Source organism: Physella acuta, unplaced genomic scaffold (assembly GCF_028476545.2).
Source record: "Physella acuta isolate Inbredline_101_S28 unplaced genomic scaffold, ASM2847654v3 ptg000550l, whole genome shotgun sequence".
Classification (NCBI taxonomy): Eukaryota; Metazoa; Mollusca; class Gastropoda; family Physidae; genus Physella; species Physella acuta.
Genome location: NW_026732069.1, coordinates 81,047 through 99,826, shown reverse-complemented (window position 1 = coordinate 99,826; position 18,780 = coordinate 81,047). Strand labels below are relative to the sequence as shown.

At 33.9% G+C, this 18,780-nt stretch overlaps 2 protein-coding genes across 2 annotated transcripts in view; both read left to right on the top strand.

The window, feature by feature from the left end:
* The window catches only part of LOC131946291 (CD109 antigen), a 28,011-nt gene extending 21,245 nt beyond the window's left edge, over window positions 1-6,766 (top strand). The window contains exons 27-36 of the mRNA XM_059306984.1: window positions 5-85; window positions 652-817; window positions 1,281-1,489; window positions 2,531-2,683; window positions 3,109-3,171; window positions 3,424-3,548; window positions 4,168-4,318; window positions 4,591-4,693; window positions 5,140-5,246; window positions 6,662-6,766. Of these exons, the coding sequence (XP_059162967.1) occupies window positions 5-85; window positions 652-817; window positions 1,281-1,489; window positions 2,531-2,683; window positions 3,109-3,171; window positions 3,424-3,548; window positions 4,168-4,318; window positions 4,591-4,693; window positions 5,140-5,246; window positions 6,662-6,745 (1,242 nt within the window). The 3' untranslated portion in view covers window positions 6,746-6,766. The remainder of the gene's footprint in view (window positions 1-4; window positions 86-651; window positions 818-1,280; window positions 1,490-2,530; window positions 2,684-3,108; window positions 3,172-3,423; window positions 3,549-4,167; window positions 4,319-4,590; window positions 4,694-5,139; window positions 5,247-6,661) is intronic.
* An 868-nt stretch (window positions 6,767-7,634) lies between these two features.
* The window catches only part of LOC131946290 (CD109 antigen), a 28,786-nt gene continuing 17,640 nt past the window's right edge, over window positions 7,635-18,780 (top strand). Inside the window, exons 1-17 of the mRNA XM_059306983.1 lie at window positions 7,635-7,739; window positions 8,364-8,524; window positions 9,518-9,543; window positions 9,988-10,203; window positions 10,686-10,839; window positions 11,159-11,229; window positions 11,347-11,472; window positions 11,706-11,745; window positions 12,348-12,432; window positions 13,712-13,793; window positions 14,850-15,074; window positions 15,678-15,884; window positions 16,796-16,894; window positions 17,167-17,229; window positions 17,336-17,527; window positions 17,664-17,813; window positions 18,482-18,562. Coding sequence (XP_059162966.1) covers window positions 7,687-7,739; window positions 8,364-8,524; window positions 9,518-9,543; window positions 9,988-10,203; window positions 10,686-10,839; window positions 11,159-11,229; window positions 11,347-11,472; window positions 11,706-11,745; window positions 12,348-12,432; window positions 13,712-13,793; window positions 14,850-15,074; window positions 15,678-15,884; window positions 16,796-16,894; window positions 17,167-17,229; window positions 17,336-17,527; window positions 17,664-17,813; window positions 18,482-18,562 — 2,031 coding nt within the window. The 5' untranslated portion in view covers window positions 7,635-7,686. The remainder of the gene's footprint in view (window positions 7,740-8,363; window positions 8,525-9,517; window positions 9,544-9,987; window positions 10,204-10,685; window positions 10,840-11,158; window positions 11,230-11,346; window positions 11,473-11,705; window positions 11,746-12,347; window positions 12,433-13,711; window positions 13,794-14,849; window positions 15,075-15,677; window positions 15,885-16,795; window positions 16,895-17,166; window positions 17,230-17,335; window positions 17,528-17,663; window positions 17,814-18,481; window positions 18,563-18,780) is intronic.

Sequence of the window (18,780 nt, the reverse complement as noted above, 5' to 3'; positions counted from 1 at the left end):
TCAGGGTCAAGCAGGGTCAGGGGTCGGGTTAACCCTGTTTGTGCTGATCTCACTACTGGAGAACCGCGAGGACCAAACGAACACGGTAGGTCGAGGGTTAATTTTGTTATTTCTTAGTCAATGGTTAAATAACACGTTGGTAGGAGAAATTTAACTTTAACATTTTTTAGCTTAGTGTAACTTTCAATTTCGCCAGCCGAGGTATTTAAATCACAACAACTTATCCTCTATCACAACATGTAGTGGACTTGACATGTCAACAATCAGATTTAACAGTTTTTATTTCAAATATTTTATATATTAAGTTCTAACTCACAACACGTTATGACGTCATACTTTAGACAGAGTGGGTATATTCCATACTAGCTTTCAAGTAAACATGAATAATAATTCGTTGGTTATATAATATATATACGGGCGTGGGTGAATAAAATAACGAAACGATTTATCAGAAATTTCAAAGAAATCTCATCTATCTCATACATTGATATCTCTGACTGACGTTTTCAAAAGCCCACATTATCTCATACAATCTTAATCAAAAGCCCTTTATCCTTATAAGTTGCGATTAGATACCCACAATATCTAAGACTATATCAGAAAACCATAATATCTCAGTAACTAATTCTAAAAACCGCATTTTTTTCCAAGAATGTTGATGAGGCCATACAAAAAGCCCTGGCCTACGCTGAACAGGAAGTTGCCAAGTTGGATGATCTCTACGTTCTCGCCATGGCGTCTTACGCTTTCCAACTGGCCGGCAGCAACATGACCCAAGCTGTTCTAGACAAACTGGAGGCTGAGTCAACTCAGAAGGGTAAATCCTGCTCTGTAACTCTAATTAGGTTCGCAATGTAGATATTTCATTTGTAATCTCAATGCTCGAACCTCCTACTAAAATTATTGTTTTATCACAGAACACACAATCGCAAACAATTATGACAACCAAATATTCCTTCCCCCCTCTCCCCCATCCCCACCCCGAGCAAAATTGATAGGTTATTTTTTTTAAACAGTCCCCCCTCCCCCTCCCCCACCCCCATTTCTATCTTCTCACAAAACCCAACCTACCATTTTACAACGTAATACAACACGATACAATAATAATAACAACCTTTACAATTATGCAAAATTTGAAAATGTATTCATTCTATTCAATGTTTACCCGTGACATAATCAGTGTTTATATATTTGAATAGATTTTGTCTACAACAAAATCAGCACATTGCTACTGTAAACCACGCAGTTCAAACAAGTTTCTTTTTTCTTTCTATAAACAGACGGCACGATGTACTGGCACCAGCAGGAACCCCCTAAGGTTTCTACTGACCCATGGCACTGGCCTAACCCTGCCAAGGCCGTTGACATTGAGATGACCGCCTACGTCTTGCTAACCTACACAAGGCGGGGCGACTTGTTGACGGGCAAGAGCATCATGCAGTGGATCACCAAACAGAGAAACGCCAACGGTGGCTTCATATCCACACAGGTTTATCTAGAACTTTATGTGCTAAACTCTAGCGAAATACCATCCAGCTGACATTACGCCCGATATAATCCCCCGGAGTCATTATCCCATGGAGAACCATCACCCTAACCATAACTCAAAACCCCAACAACAAACCTGTATGTAATAAAAACCCTAACATCAATCTTGAACCAAACTCTTATTTTATATCTAATTCTTACCCCAACACTAACCCCAAACCTGACCCTAAAACTAGCCCTAACTCTTAATCTAACCGTAACAACTAGTAACTTTTTTCGTTTAGATATTTTATATCAGGGATTTAAAAAAAACACCTTTCAGGATAGGTGATTTTAGTATAATTTTTCCAATGATTGAATTCAATCATTTATAACGATTAATTAATAACCCATAGAAAAACATAAACTTTTTCTTTCAGTTGCTTATTATTTAAATTGTTTTTAAGTTTAGGACTTTTCGGTTCATAGAGTTGATAAATTAGATTTATGTATTTATGCCGACATTTAAAAAGCCGTCTTGATAGTGTATTACACCGTACTATATCGCCAAGCCATAGCATCTGTATACTTCTAAAATTCGATGAGTTCGTATTTTAATTTTTTGATTGATTTGTGTGTGCAGTTGTAAAATGTGTATTTATGTAGAAAGCTATTTACTTTTTCACTAAGTTATATACACAAATTTATTAAAGCACGGTAATTATTTAAATGATATTTTTAATGTAGGCTTTTTGTCCTTGTCGGCGTTTTTGATGTCGGCCTTTTGTCATCAGCCTTATTTAGGTATAGTGTAACAGTAAGATATGTTTCTGAGTTGCTTGAGGGGCGTCCTACAGATTTAAATCGGGGATCTGAACTCGAGACTTACACAAAGCTAGGCAGTATGTCTAGTACTTTTAAAAAATTTGATCAAAAATCCTGTAGATGTTTGGCCACTCTGGTTTCATTTGTATGAAATATACTCTGTCTCTTTAGGTTGTTTTAAAATGTAGTTTTATAAGTTGTATTAAAATATGTATTTTTTCACACAATCTTATTGTAGGACACAGTGGTTGCCCTGAACGCCCTCAGCGAGTACGCCAAGCAGGCGTACAGCAACAAATTAAAACTCCACATCACCACCCAGCTGGACCCTGAGACAACCTACACCTTCGATATTGAAGAGACCAACTCACTTCTGATGCAGTCTAAAGAGGTTCAAGGCGAAATTCAGTTTAACCTTTTAAAGTTTTTTTTTTTCAATATGCATATCTTCTTGCGAGAATAAACTGTTCAGATTAATAAATAGACAGGGGATGGCGTGGTTGGACGATAGCTGGAGAAAGCGATCTAAATGGTAGAGCAAACTCTAAAATAAAGTACTACCCTGTAATTTGCTCTTGGATGGACAAACTCTATAGAAACATAGAACAAATAAGGGAATATCATGCTGACACGAAATAGTAGTCTGGTATAGAGTCCAACTCAAAATTATGTTTAACATCGAAGAACTTATTATATATATACATACACACACACACATATATATATATATATATATATATATATATATATATATATATATATATATATATATATATATATATATATATATTCAAATATAATTCCATGTATGTATAGAATCCGAAAGTACCTGCTCAAGTTGTAATCATAGCTACTGGTACAGGCATGGCTCTTGTTCAGGTACTTCCTCTATTTGATACCCTCCGATTATACCAATGTTCACCAAGTTTTATTTTAAAAGACTAGGCGACCATGTATAATACTAAAGAGTAACCTCTAATTAAACTATAATAACGGATGCTCTTTGTTATCACTTCTTTCTAAACGCCCATAAAAGAGGTCTATCAGTATCAAATAGTGTTCAATGTTTGCATTACCTGTAACACGTTACTAATCAATCAGTGATGTTCTTAAATGTTGTTGCTTCTGCAGGCATCAGTAAATTTCCATGTGCTGTCGGAAATCGAGGCGAAAACCTTCGATCTGAAAATTAAAATAATAGAGGAAACAATCAACTATTTGGTTATGGAAACTTGCACAAGATGTGTTTGCACGAGGTGTGTTTATTGCTGATACATTGGGCGGAACTAAATGGGGGTTAGTAAATTTGGAGGTGTGGAGGGGGGGGGGCTACCTCACAAAATTATTCAGTTATTCAAAGTAAAACTTGGGCAGAATAGAAATATTTCAGCAGTTTACTGTTAAAAAATCTTTTTTTTTTTTGTAATTTGAATGATGTGAAATATATACTTGTCTATTTTTATTGCTTCTTTTTTTAATATTCGTATAGGCGGAAAATAAAACAAGTTTATGCTGACACCATCTTGTTGGTGACACCAACTATATTTGTTGATGACATAATGTACATTTGTTACTAACACCATCTACATTTGTTGGTGACACCATCTATATCTGTTGGTGGTTCTACATTCGTTGGTGAACCAACTGCATTTATTGATGACACCAACTGCATTTATTGATGACACCATCTGCATTTGTTAGTGACACGCTTTGCGTTTACCAATAGTTATGTGTTGTGCTAATTCATATTCACTGTAATCATTATCTGGCCCATGAGGTTTTAAAGCTTGGATTATAAGCACCATTCGATTTCTTGTTAAATTAAAATATAAGCATATAATTAAAAATCCTGAAACCTGTTCCAAAAAAAACCAGATGGCTAGGAAACAGTCCCAACAGTGGAATGGCTGTCCAAGAGTTTGGTATCCCATCAGGCTTTGATGCTGACCTTGAAAGTATCACCGAACGGGACACAGTGAAGAGAGTCGAGACACAAAACAAGAAGGTCATCCTCTACTTCGACAAGGTCAGTATGATGGAATAGATATTTTCAATTTTGCAACTAAAATGGATTTCTAAATTATTTTAGTTTGGAAGAGCAGCTTCTAAAAATTTAAACAATTTAATTCTTTGTTTTTCGTTATCGGCAAGACTATACGTAATTACAATGAAAACATTTAATATATTGTGTTATTAAGCAGATAACATAAATTATATGTTTTACTTAACTTTTTGAGCAAAGAAAGAAGTGTCTTGTGTCTGTACTATATATACTCTGAATGTGTCTCTACCTCCTAGATCGGAGCGACGCCCGTGTGTTTAAACCTTAGAGTCAGACGAGTTGATTTTGTTGCCAAGTCCCAGCCAGCTGCCGTCAGGGTCTATGACTACTATGAGCCACGTAGGTCACAGATTTTACACTATATTTCTTAATTTTCTTTTCGCTACTTAAAGATTTTTAACATTTTATACAATCAATAGCTTCTACATTCTGGAATGGTATTAATTATATTTTTTTTTAAAAAGCATGAAGTAAATTGCTATGGATAATTTAAATTGTACACTAAATATACATCTTCTCATAACTCGCGACGTATTCGTATCTGCACTCTTATGATAATATATTTAACAAAACTGACTAAGTCGTCACTAAAATACGCAATTATTAAACAATCGGTAAAATTTAAATTTTATTCAGTAAACAAAACAGTAATATAAAACTAATACTTTGAAATCAGCTGGTGTTTATAGATAAATGGTATTCAATAAATATATATTGTTGTTGTTAAAGTATGGTGCATAGATTAAAATTTTCCCTCTGTTAATATATTGTTTTATATACTACAGGCAACCAGGTGACAGATTTTTATCAATCACAACTTCTAAAATATTCCACCATCTGTGACGTATGTCCCAAGTGTGAGAACTGTCGCCCGGTCACCGGAAATTTTCAGGTGATGTTGAGTTGCTCACCCCATTGTTTACGTTTTGAAATATCCTAAACTCGGTGTTTCTAAAATTATAAATATATCAAACACACAATGAAAACAACCAAATACAAACTAGTCTTTAGATATGTGTCCCAAATTGTTTCATTCTCATTGAAGAGCTATATAATTCTGAACAACTAAATCGTGAAATAGTTTAACCAAGTTATATTGCCTCTTAAATAAATCCATTGGTCCATTAATCTTAAGATATTTTGTCTGTCTCGTATATATGAAGCATTAATTGCTCTATATGACATATGTCTGTTATATTGTATTTGAGGCTTTGTGCTGAAGATATTTTCTGTCCAGAAATAATGTATGAGTAGAAGTATGTTTGTGATATTTCGTTTGATGTATTGTAATGCTAATTCAAACAAAACGCAATCACCAACGCAAACACAACACAAACGCAAACACAAACGTAAACACACATACAATCATAAACGCAAGCACAAATGCAAACGAAACACAAACACAAATTTAAACGCAAAAGAAATTCAAACACAAACAAAAACGCAAATGGAAACATGAACGTAAACATAGAGGACATGTAGGAAAGTCTTCTAAACTGCTGTTGATAAAAAATAATGACTAGTAAACAATACATTTGGTGTATAAAATAAATAAAAAGTAGTATTTAAAAGGCATATGTTTATCTACCATTTTGCACTTTATCAAAATATACTAATAACATATTTTTTTTTCCAACATCAAAACAATTGTTTTTAATTATAAAAAATATCTTTTATTATATATTTTTGTAAGTCGATCATAGGAAATTTTACATATTTTAGCAACCAAAGCTTTTATGAAACAAATCAGATTACGACAGTTTACAGACGACATCAACCATATCACGTAGATCTTGTCACCTCCCCTTAATTTCAAATCATTAAAAACGTTATTAGCTGCCCCTTACAGCCTTCACAAGATCGACCATCTCTACGATTTTAAACATTCTCATGAATCACAGCTCATCGGACTGTTAGGGTGATTACTTCTAGTTAGTTATCTCCCCTTCTGTTAATGAATATAATAATATATAGAGTGATTTAATTTTGTTTTCACTCCTTAATTTCGACCCCGTTTAGTTAATTTTTAATGAGTAATTAAACATGGAAATAAATTTTAAAATAAATAGATAGAATTTCAGTTTCATTAAATTGGAACATATCTGGAAAGTTTGAAAGAAATCGCTGCATTGGAAGTGGGTCATAGTTCAATTACAAGATTTGCCACAAAACAAACAACTAACAAATGAACAAACTAATATACAAATAAACAAATAGAAGTGCGAACTAAATAAAAGCTTGTAAAACATTGATCATAAACGTGCTGATTTAGCTGCTGATTATAATATTATTTTCTTTTACTCACAGATATTACAGAAAACATGGGATGAATGCAAAGCTCTCTTTTCGTGGTTTACAGAAATAGCATTTGATATTGTGCATCTCTTATAGCAAAAAAAAAACAAAAAAAAAAACAAAAAAAAAAAACATCTATATGGCAAATAAAATGTAGCTTTAAATACTGTCTTTGTTAGTATTACAATGTTTCGGTTGTAATGATTTTTGTTATGTCGCGTTATTATCTTTTTTCTTTACTTTCTCGTATACCGAGGGTATATATATATATATATATATATATATATATATATATATATATATATATATATATTGAACTACCTTAATTGTGCAAAAAACGTTTAGACCTCTCGCTTCCTCATATACGGTGTGCAGCAGAAGTATGGCAATCATGCAAAAATCGTAATAAACCTCAACGATGCACACCTCCCTAACTGAGAAAATCTTTCGTAATTTGCATTTTGCCAGTATGTCTGTTTGTCTGTGAACACAATAAATTTTATGTATATGTATATTATTCAATTCGTAGTTTTCTAACAACTTTTGAGATAATTTCGGTAACCTAATATAATACTTACCAAACTTCCAGTTCCTCTAAACCCGAGGATTTAAATACCGTTTAAGTTAGGTGGATTAAATATGTAATTATTAGATTGCATGCGCAGGTTACAGTCAGTTTTTTAACCTTTAACCCACGTGTCAACTTTGAAACGAATCTGTCAGAAATGCCTGAATTTTCGCTCGCTCGTTTCGATCTTTGGCGACAGACTGTCGACAGACTGACGACAGAGGAATCAAGTTAAATAAAAGATTGTAAAATATATTTGAGCTCACTGACGCTTTATCTTTTGGCGAACAATTCAATTTAATTAGTGTAATCGGGAATTTCCTCTAATTCAGAACTAAAGATGAACGAGACGCATCGATCGGCGATGGCGGACATCAAAACATACGAATTAATTTTAAAAAATATTTGGCAGTTGCTGTCTGTGTAGCCTTTATAAACAAAGTCCTGTTCTCTCCCCCGTTTTCACAAGATGCGTCTGTTTCTCTTTCTCATCGTGGCTATCACAGCCGTGTGTGCTCAAAAGTAAGTAGCTTTCTAAAGGGAATCGAAAGGTCTCAATATATTTTAAAATAAAAATTACTAGATTTTACTAATCGTCACCTAGATCTAGATCTAAATAAAACACCGTAAGTCACAGACAGAGATCTCTTTATTTGAAATACTTAGAGCCTCTGGTGATATGTGGTGGTCTATTTTAACACATCTGCTTTGGTGAACCGATATCACATCATTAAGCTGGGCTAAACACTAAAACTAATCTACTAAGAAATTTTATACATATATTATATATATACACACATATATATATATATATATATATATATATATGCATATTTATATTTATATATTTATCTTATTTACATATTTTTATATGACGAATGCTCACTTGGACAAAATTGTTTGAGGACCTAAGCTATATCTTGGTTAGTGTAAAGTTTCCTTTCAAATCTGACCGTCCATGGGACGGGAGTTCACTTGTTTCTGTGACCTCGGCAAACGAAGATGTAGTGTATTCAGCACTATGTCCAGTCGCCTTTACTTTCCCTAAAGAGGGCCAGGTACCCATCAGAATAGCTTGTTCAGCTTATAAGTCAATCCAGTACTGTTTTTTTTTGCAACATAATAAAGAGAATATATTCTCGAAAGTTCCAGTACGTATCTCATCCTCGCTCCGTCAACGATCCACCCCAACATGGACTTCACCGTCAGCGTCAACATTCTCAAGGCCACCGGTTACGTCACGGTCACCGCCCAAGTTCTAAGGGAAACCACTGTCGTGGCTAGCGGTGCGGATGTATTTAAAGAAGGTGAGAAATCGGTTCGTTCTTAGAATAATGTGTCATACTTGCTGTATCGCCTGTGACATCAATAATTTATTGTTCCATCACCTTTGTGATTAATGTTGTATGATCACTGACTTTATTATTGCATCATATATGTGATTATTGTTGTATGATCACTGGCAGTATTGTTGCATTATCCATGTCAATATAGCTGTTTCACCAATTCCATTATTGTTGTACCAATCACGATCACATTATTGTTGCAATTCCTCTGTAATTATTTTTGTATCACCAATGACATAAATGTATTTTTATATCAGCTGTTTACGTTACTGTTGTAATGACAATGAATTTATTGTTATTTAATCTGCTATTACTATTATTATATTACCTTTGTAATTATTCTGGAATCTATTATGTCGTTACTGTTGTATCCTCTTTGTCACTATTGTGTTATCACTTATGTCTTTTTTGTTGACAAGGACAAAAAATTGTGTATTTTTTACATTTCGACTTAAAATAGTTAAATCGTTTTATTGAAAACACCTAAGGTGTGTGTTATTTTAATGAAATGTCGCAAGTTTTTCAATGCCAAGAACTTAACCGTAATAGTTTGACTATGAGACCACTAATCGATTAGCATATACCAAATCCAACATGTCACCCTAATGTATCCCTCAGTGTCAGATTGACAATTCTAAATTTAAAACAACCTTTATGTTTGTTCAAATCCACCCCTCCTCACAATTATCTCTTACGGTAAATATTTTGCTCCGTAGCAACGTAACGATCACTTTACCACAGCACAGGTGCAATACAAAAAAAAATTTACACCAATACTTTGAGCTTCATTTCGGTAATCTCCTATTAAAAGTCCACATGACCTAGTCTTGTATATTATAAATTGTTTGTTCTATTTCTTCAAAAAACAATCCCCTGTTACAGCTCTAGCATAAAATTAGATTAATTTTTTAAAAATAATTTAATTAAAATAGTGTGTGTTTTTTTTTCTCACAGGAAATCCGGGTACAATCACCATAAAAGTAAGCCTTGCTTTTTATTGTTTACAAATTACTAAAATATACACTGTTTCTCTTTAGTACTTTCTGAGCACCAAATCTCATTTGAACTCTTCCATGGATTTTTTTTGGAATACATAGTTTGATTATTTATAGCCTGAACAAAACTAAATCATGTAATCATATAAATATATGTTATCATCATCTTCATTCATTTGGACTCTGTTAAGCATCTTCCATCATATACAGTTTTGATCGTTTTCTCCCAGTTTGGCCCAAGAAAATCCGGCTGCTGTTGCTTCATTCACAAATGATCTTTTCCGCGTTTGTTTTGTCGTACCTACTTTCCTCTATCCAATTTTACTTCATAGTTCAACTTTGGTACAGTATCGTAGTTTATTGTAATTTATTGCATATTACGTAGAGAGGGAATAACCATTCAACTGACTGTTCTATAAATATAACCAGGGGCTATGTGGTCAGTACATGTTACGTTCTGACGAAAACTGCCTATTTTCGTTCTTAATTTTTTATCCAAGGCCTCCTTCAGCCTCACAAATAAAATTCTCATACGAAGCTAGGGAAAGAGAACAGCATAATTCCTCTTCAATTGATGCATTAAAAATTAAAAAAGGTTACCTTTCTTTGGAAGAACCACTGAATATCCCAGTTTCCAATGTGCAGGTATTTGTTCTGTTTCCATATCTTCAACAGGAGTGGTTGCAACATTTCTGCTGTTAAAGATGGGTCTGTTTTAAGTGTCTCTTCTTGGATTCTATATGGTCCAGTTGACTTACCCTTCTTAATTTTCTTTATCACTTTAATGGCTTCAGGTATTCTTTTGTAGCAGTTCTTACGCTGATGTCTGGTATAATTGGTGGGGGCGATCTACTTAACATCCCAAAGTTTTGGACCCAGCGGTCTCTCTGTTCTACATCACTTGTTATAGTTTTCCCATTTTCGTCCTTTACAGGCCTACTCGGGTTTGTATTCTAGCCGGACAAGTTTCTTTTAATTTCATAAAAGATTTTAAGCTTTATTTTTCGTGCGGCTTCCTTCGCTTTTTCTACCATTTCACAGACAAGCGTTTCTTGTCGTTTCCTGCACCTTTCTTTACATAGCGATTCGTTTGTTATATTCCATCAAATACTCACACGTTTCCACAGTTGCCGCCTGACCTTACTGAAAGCAAATATTATATTAAAGTCGTTGGCAGCGGTGGTTTGGTGTTTGACAACTCTAAGAGTCTCAGCTACAACAGCAAAAAGGCTTCGTTGTTTATACAGCTGAATAAGGCCATCTTTAAGCCTAGTGATACAGGTAGGTAGACGTTTATATAAGGCCATCTTTAAGACTAGTGATTCAGGTAGGTCGACGTTTATATAAGGCCATCTTTAAGCCTAGTGATACAGGTAGGAAGAAGTTTTTATAAGGCCATCTTTAATCATAGTGGTGCAGGAAGTTAGAAGTTTATGTAGCTCCATTAAACACATTTTCTTTATTTAGTATCCATGTTTCTGTTATTTTAAATACAAATTATGCTTTAGTTTTTGGACGCATTATTTGATGTCATTGACACCTCCCATTACAATGTTTAGACGGTACTCAATTTTAAGCTAGCTAAATCTATTCTTTCCAGTAAAATTTAGAATTTTCGGCGTAAATTCTAATCTCCAGTCCTACAAGGGAGCAATGAACATTTCTATTTATGTAAGTAATGTATCTCGCTACAGTCATGCGAATTTGTTTCAATAGACAAATAGGCGAATGAGTGTTTCCTCCTATAAGAATAGCTGGACTTAACAAAAATGTTTTTTTTGGAGCCAGGATGCACAGTACAACAAGATCAAACAATGGGTCAAGTTCACTCCAGTGAAAGGGGTCATCGCCCAGGAGTTGACCCTCTCATCCCAGCCAGTTCTAGGGGACTGGACAGTGGTCGTGGAAACTGGGGTAACGTATTTTCAATGTCTAGTTTCATATTATATTTATATACCCATTCCAGGATCCTAGTATATTTGACGGACAGTCTTTTCTACATACAAAATACAAACATTATTAGTTCTTAATCTATATGGTGAAACAGCGTTCAGTAGAAATATAGTCTATGAGATAATCAACGTTGTCAAATTAAATATTTCGATAAACTAAATCCTGATAGAACAGGTTTTCTTTTTTGTTTTCAGGACAGCGAAAAAGATAAATCCTTCACTGTTGCTGAGTATGGTAATTTTTTTTAAAAAATCTGACTAAACAAGAGCAGTTGATGTTTTTATTCAGTCCCCTCAATTACAATCTTTGATGTCCTACATACTTGTATCTCATAGTAATATTTGTCTGTATGAGTGTCTTCATTTATTGTTCTGTTCAAGTATTAAGATTTAGTGTATAATTTATTGTTCAATCTTTTTAAACTAAGCGAAATTTCATACTAATATAGCAGACCCAGTCTATCAACCAGGCTTTAAATATTCGAATTACTAGTCAACACGTTACACAACACATCTTTGTTCCTTCCTAGTTTTTAAACTGCATTGCATAAATATAAGCTACGACGTCGAAAAAGCACTTTATTTTTATGTTTGGCTTAGCGGTCGTTAATAGGGCTGGTGAGTAGGTAACCAACCAGTTCTACGGCTCAATAAAACCTGCATGAGCCATAGAACTGGTTGGTGACCAACTTACCAGCCCTATTGAATAATATAGTTACTTTGTGTAAGTTTATATTGTTACTAAAACCAGCAGTAAAACGGCTTTATCAATGTCCTGAATTTTTGTGACACATGCTGAAAAAAATTAATTAAGTAAATGGAAATAATTTTTTTTAGTTCTACCCTTGTTCGAAGTCGAGGTCATCATGCCACCTTACGTTTTGATCAGCGATTCCGACGTCACATTTACTGTTAAGGCAAAGTAAGTTGATTTTATTTTATTTATGTTAGAAAGAAAGTTAAATTTTCGTCATACTTCCCTTAGCAGCAAATTTTAAATGAGTACAGGAAGTTTTATTACCTAGGGTAATTAGCATGTTTTTCGCCCAGTTTTTAATTTCACGTATGGGGAAGTGTTGTAATCTTGTGAAAACACCCCAGTATTATATCGCGTCCTTGTGTACGTGTGTATTTGTGTATGTGTGTCTACACGATAACTCGATGACGTTTTAAGTTAGATGGACAAAATTTGATGAATACATTACAGATCCTATATGTATGTTTGTATCCGGATTTTACGCTATCGGGTAACTTTATGTGGTTTGTTACGCTATTTTCGGTTTCTCAAAAAATAATTTCAATTAAAAATAATATTCTCATAAAGAAACATTCTATAGGCTTTGAAATTGTTTCTCACAAATTTACCTACCATTTCTCAATAGCTCAATTAGTGTTTCTTTTAGACATGTTTCTTTGGGAGCGCACTTAAAAGTTTAGGAGCAGGTGTACACTGTTATAAGTATAAATATTTTAAATAAATTACACTTCGTTCGGGGGAGTGGGCGGTAGACATGTTTCCCCTTCAAGAGAAGCCTGAAAGAATCTGTGAGCCCGATTCCTCTGGAAACGTCACCAAAACCCTTATTTTTTGTAAGAGAAACAGGTAAAGACACCTTCAAAATATATACCCGTACCGCGCATTGCTGCGGCCTCATCAGAAAGGTTGACGCACTAAATACAGAAGACTTCAACAATGCGTTAAAATTCGTGTATTTTTAGATGCTTGACATATTTTTTTTCTAAAACATCAACTTCTCAATGTTTCATGGCGATTGGATAAATGGTGTAGTAAAGTATAACAACATTCCAAAATACGCTCACATACTTTTATACACACACACATACACACACACACACACATATATATATATATATATATACATATATATATATATATACATGTATATAATTTTGTACCATGTAGATACACCTACGGTAAACCTGTAAAAGGTAACTTGAATGTCCAAGTCATTTTACAGGACTACTGGACGCCGAGGACCGTGTACTCGGTGACTGCCCCGGTAGGTGGTTGGTGCACACATTAATAAATGTTAGGGGAGATTAACCAGTTTTGTAAGAGTAAAGGGGTCTGAAAGATCAGCTGTTGACAAAGACTGGAACCTGTTTAGTGAATAACAATTTAACAAAACAATGCTTCTAAAACTGTTTAACGTAAATTAATTTTATCTTATATACTCTAGCAATTTCTTCAAAACTATTATAGCAACCGTACAAACCATAAGTTACAATTTTAACTGTAAGCAGCTACCTCAGAAGAAAGAAGTAATACTAAAACTTAAACAACTTATATTCACCCAAATAGTCTTATTAAAAATGGAGACGACGCAATTATATATACAACTAGCCGTATCGGCTAGGCGTTGCTCCAGCAATATATAGCCGTGTCTCAATTTCATTTTTATCTCAAACAATTATGTGCGTTTAAAGAACAATAAAAAAAAACCCCAGAAACCTTTACAGTTAATATGTTTATAAAAATATTCTACACATTCCATACCATTTTGGAATATCACATTTTGTCTTACAACTTTTATGGTATTTTGAAAATAAGCAGTCATTAGCTAAAACGCATACCCTAACAATTAATCATAGTCATAATTTGAAACTGATACTATAAGCTAATCTATTCTCCTAAATGTAAAACAGGTTGAAATGAAATCCTAAATCCCGCCATAAAAAGTATATGTAATGAGTACTTATTATAAAACACGAAATTTCCGAAACAAATACTGCATCACGTTACGTACGTTTCCAACATGGCATCGTTTTTTATCTTACACTTATAACTTCGAGTCTTTTCTCTATATGAGAACAAATACACAGGGATACAATTAAAATATTTGAAAAATAAATTATCGGAATCAAATTATGTAAGGTCCAGAGATTTTTACTTTTACACTACAAACAATTGCTACGTCAAACATTTACTTGCATGAGAAATTAAAAAAAAAATTAAAGTAAGTGTAAGAAATAATATATTCTTTATCAAATTAGCCACCAGTTCCCATTAAATGTTACATAATACGTACATATTTCCAATAATTTCAAAACCTAAATCAAAGTATATAATTCTTAAAATAGCGAACTACTGAAATTCCACATAAAATTGAAATATCTTTGATATAGTAAACGTATAATATCGTAAGTTGTGAGGTTTAATTCATGGTGATAATTTTAATCAAAGATGCTGCAAATTATAATTTATCTAAGAAAGCATAGAGACTTTTATTCTCAGAAATTTCAAGTCAACTTGCGGATAAAAATTAAACATTAAAAAATGCATATATGAAAAAAATAATTTGTTTTTTAAATTTTCAGATTGATGGAGAAACAAGAGTGTTAGTACCCATGTCAAAGGTCACGGAAAAGGACAACCGATTGAATAGACTCAGCCTTCTCGTTAACGCCAACGTGACCGAGTCTTTGACCGGAAACCAGATGGCCGGCAGTGGAACAGTCACCATGTACGAATATGGTGTGATACTTGAGTACCTGGAGAACAACTCCAAGACCTTCAAGCCTGGTCTACAGTACAATGCTTATGTAAGTACTTTACAGTACATTGGCTATGTAAGTACTTTACAATACATTGATTCTGTATGTACTTTACAGTATACTGGCTATGTGAGTATTTGTAGTGCATCGATTTACACGAATTACATATTAGCACAGGTAGTAACTTTAAACCTGAGTACCTGTTCAGTAAGTGTGAAACCTAGAGAAAATGTTTACGGTAGTACTTGAGCATTCAAGTGACTATGGAAGTACCTAATAGTATAATCGCTTGTGTAAGTACTTTACATCTCAGGTGAAAGAACAGTAAACAGATTAAATTAGCTGAAACCTACAATCCATATCCAACAGATAACTTTAAACCTACCTTACATTAACTAATCTTTTTAATCCCGTTCGTGCCCGAGACACACGAGGCAGACGAAGTAGAGTTCATCAGCTTCAGAGAACTCGGCATATGAAGGGATAGTGTGGTCGGCACTATGCCCAGCCGCCTTTGTTTCCTTAACGTAAGATACCCATCAGAGCTGGGTGGACTCAGGGACGTTCCAGACTCTCGGGTTACCACTGTCTTACATTTATCAAATTATTTACACCTCTTTTTTCACGAATTTTAATTTTCTCAATTTACAGCTACAAATATCCGAGCCCGACGGACGTCCAATTAGTTCAGCGAATGAGAGCGTCACAGTCAACATCCAAGTCTACAACTATAGCTGGAGCTACTTCCGTTCTTCCGGCGAGCCCATTGATAACCAGACCCTAAACATCCCTATCAATTTGGGGTTTGTCCCCATACTAGTAGAGATACCGCCTGACGCTGAGATGGTCATTATTACAGTAAGTGACGTGTTTTAAGGAATTGAATAGGTTTATTTTCTCTTCTTTAGGCTTGCTTCTGTGTGTACTCAAGGTTCGATTTTTTTATCAAGGGGTAAAAAATTTCACCTTGTTTTTACTTTCTCGTATATACGAAGTACAGAGAAAGTCTTGTAATCAAGCAAAAAAGAAATCGAGATTTTTGCAAATCTCGACGTTTTACATCTCACTGATACGGAAAAACATAATTTTGCAATCGTGTCCGTATGTCTGTGTCTGTCTGTGTGTGTGTGTGTGTGTGTGTGTGTGTCCGTGTGTAAACACGATAACTTGAGTACCGTTACAGCTAGGTTGATGAAATTTCATATATAAGTATATTATCAAAATCGTAGATCCGTATCAACTTTTGAGCGATTTCCGATAACCGAAAGTGGTACTTTTTCTACTTTGAATTTTCAAAAGCCTATAACTTGAGTACTATTTCAGATAGATAAACGAAATTTGATATGTGAGTAAACGATCTAATTCTCTACCTTCTGTTAAATTTTGATTAATTTCCGTTGACCGGAAGTACTTATTTACGCTATTTCCGATTTCTCAAAAAACGCATGTAAATTTATAAAGTACTTATAAGATTGCGCACTATTATGCACATCTTTATTTAGCGTTCACTTGGTGTGCATTTCTTTTTTCTACGAGATTATATTTTATTTTTAAAAATTTGAGTAATTAAGATGGATTAAAAATTATGTCTAGAAGTCTAGATCCCGAGTTGCCATCCCCCATAGTGTTATATTAGAATATTCGAGAAAGTTTAGGGGAGATCACTCCCGGTTTATTTCATTGTAATTTTGTTTCTGTAATGGGGAATGATGAAAATTTGCTTTAGGTATCTGACAATGATAACTTGCGTCCATCTATTCCAATCTTAGTCACACTTCCGGGGAGCGACCGAAACTAAGCATCTAAAAAAGAGCCACTCCCCAAGTAGTTCGTATCTCCAAATCAGCATGAGATCTTCCTCTTTAAAGGTAAAAAACACAAACAAATCTTTCTGTTATAACAAGAATATTAGTGCTCCGTAAGTGTAACGTAAACCAGTAGTGTTTTGTTAACAATAATATAAACTTCATAATAACTAACACACTGTTCTTTCTAAAAGGTATTGACAACTATGAATTCACAATATTAAATACGTCCACCGCTTTCACACACCACACCGCCACACACATTCATCACATACATCTGATGAACTACAGAGTTTGTGTAAAAATATAATTTTTTGTTTTGAACATTCTTCAAGGCAGGGGACACAATCGTATTTTCCATCAACGGTACTGAAGAGTTGTCTAAACTTGTTTACCAGGTACAGAGACATAATTAGATTTTCAATAAAGATTACTCGATATTGATCAAACAAAATGTATTAAATCGTAACAAATGTGATATTTCTACTCAACATTTAACGACAGGTTCTGTCTCGAGGCTGCATAGAAAAATCTGGAACAATAAATGGCAACAACCAGAAAAGCGTCAATTTCTCCATAGTCTCTGAGCCCAGCATGGCGCCATCTGCGAGAATGGTCGTCTACTACGTCCGACCAGACGGTGAAGTTGTCGCAGACAGTATCAGCTTCGACGTCATCGGCGCTTTCAAAAACAAGGTATCGATGCTCAGTTTGATCTTACCTCTAACGTTAAGTACTGAGTGCAGGGAATAAAAACTCGCAATTCTTTTTACAACAGGCGATCGTAATGTAACTTAATGAGCAGCATATGACATAATTCTATTTTAAACAGGTGACCGTTGACTTGGACAAGACTGATGTTGAACCAGGAGATGATGTTACTGTCGTAACCACTGCTGATCCAGACTCCAACGTCCATTTATTGGCTATTGACCAGAGCGTCTTGTTACTGAAAAGTGGAAACGACGTCACTGCTAATGATGTGAATAAATTATATATATATATATATATATATATATATATATATATATATATATATATATATATATATATATATATATATATATACATACATATATATATATACATATATATATATATATAATATATATATATATATAACTACGCTAAAAAAATTTCTAAAAATTATCAGGTTATAAAATTGTAAAATAGACCTATCAAATAACGAGATTTAAGCTATTTTTGAAAACGATGGTAGTAATGCTGATGATAGTATTTGTTACGATAAAAAATTGGGATCAGGTGAAGGATAAGGATAAACATAATTTTTGGTTAGTAATAGGGTTGAGGATATGGAGATGGATATAAGGAAGGACGGGGATATGTGTTCTGTAGTGTGCATCCAGTAGTGCGGTGTGGTGTTCACGCAGGTTTGTAATTGATTTAGTTGTTTGCTTATTTATGAAATTCTTAACATATTAGGTTTATAATATATATGCGATTCAGTAGGCCCTACATATCATTCAACATTTGATGGGTTCTGCTGGCATTTATATAAGTAGATCTAGAGTTTGTTCGGTGTGTGTGTGCAATGGTCTGCTACACCTGCTTTATTTTTTTCATTGATTTTGTTGATTACCTGTAAAATGTTTTCTAAAAAGTGCAGTAATGGATATATCTGTAATACAGATCCACTCAGATCTCATGGAATACGCCAGTCAAGGTTATCCAAAATATTATGTTCATAACGACGCACGGAAAATCCTGGAGGTAAGAATATATATATATATATATATATATATATATATATATATATATATATATATATATTCCTTTAAGTCACCATTGTTTAGATGTTTGCATAGGTATTTTTTTGTTTAGGCCATTGTGTCGGTATCGCTAGATCCAAATGTCTACACTATGTGTAGAACATTTAAATTAAATTTAATGACACAGCTAGGGTATCTAATAAATTAACTTGGAGTTTT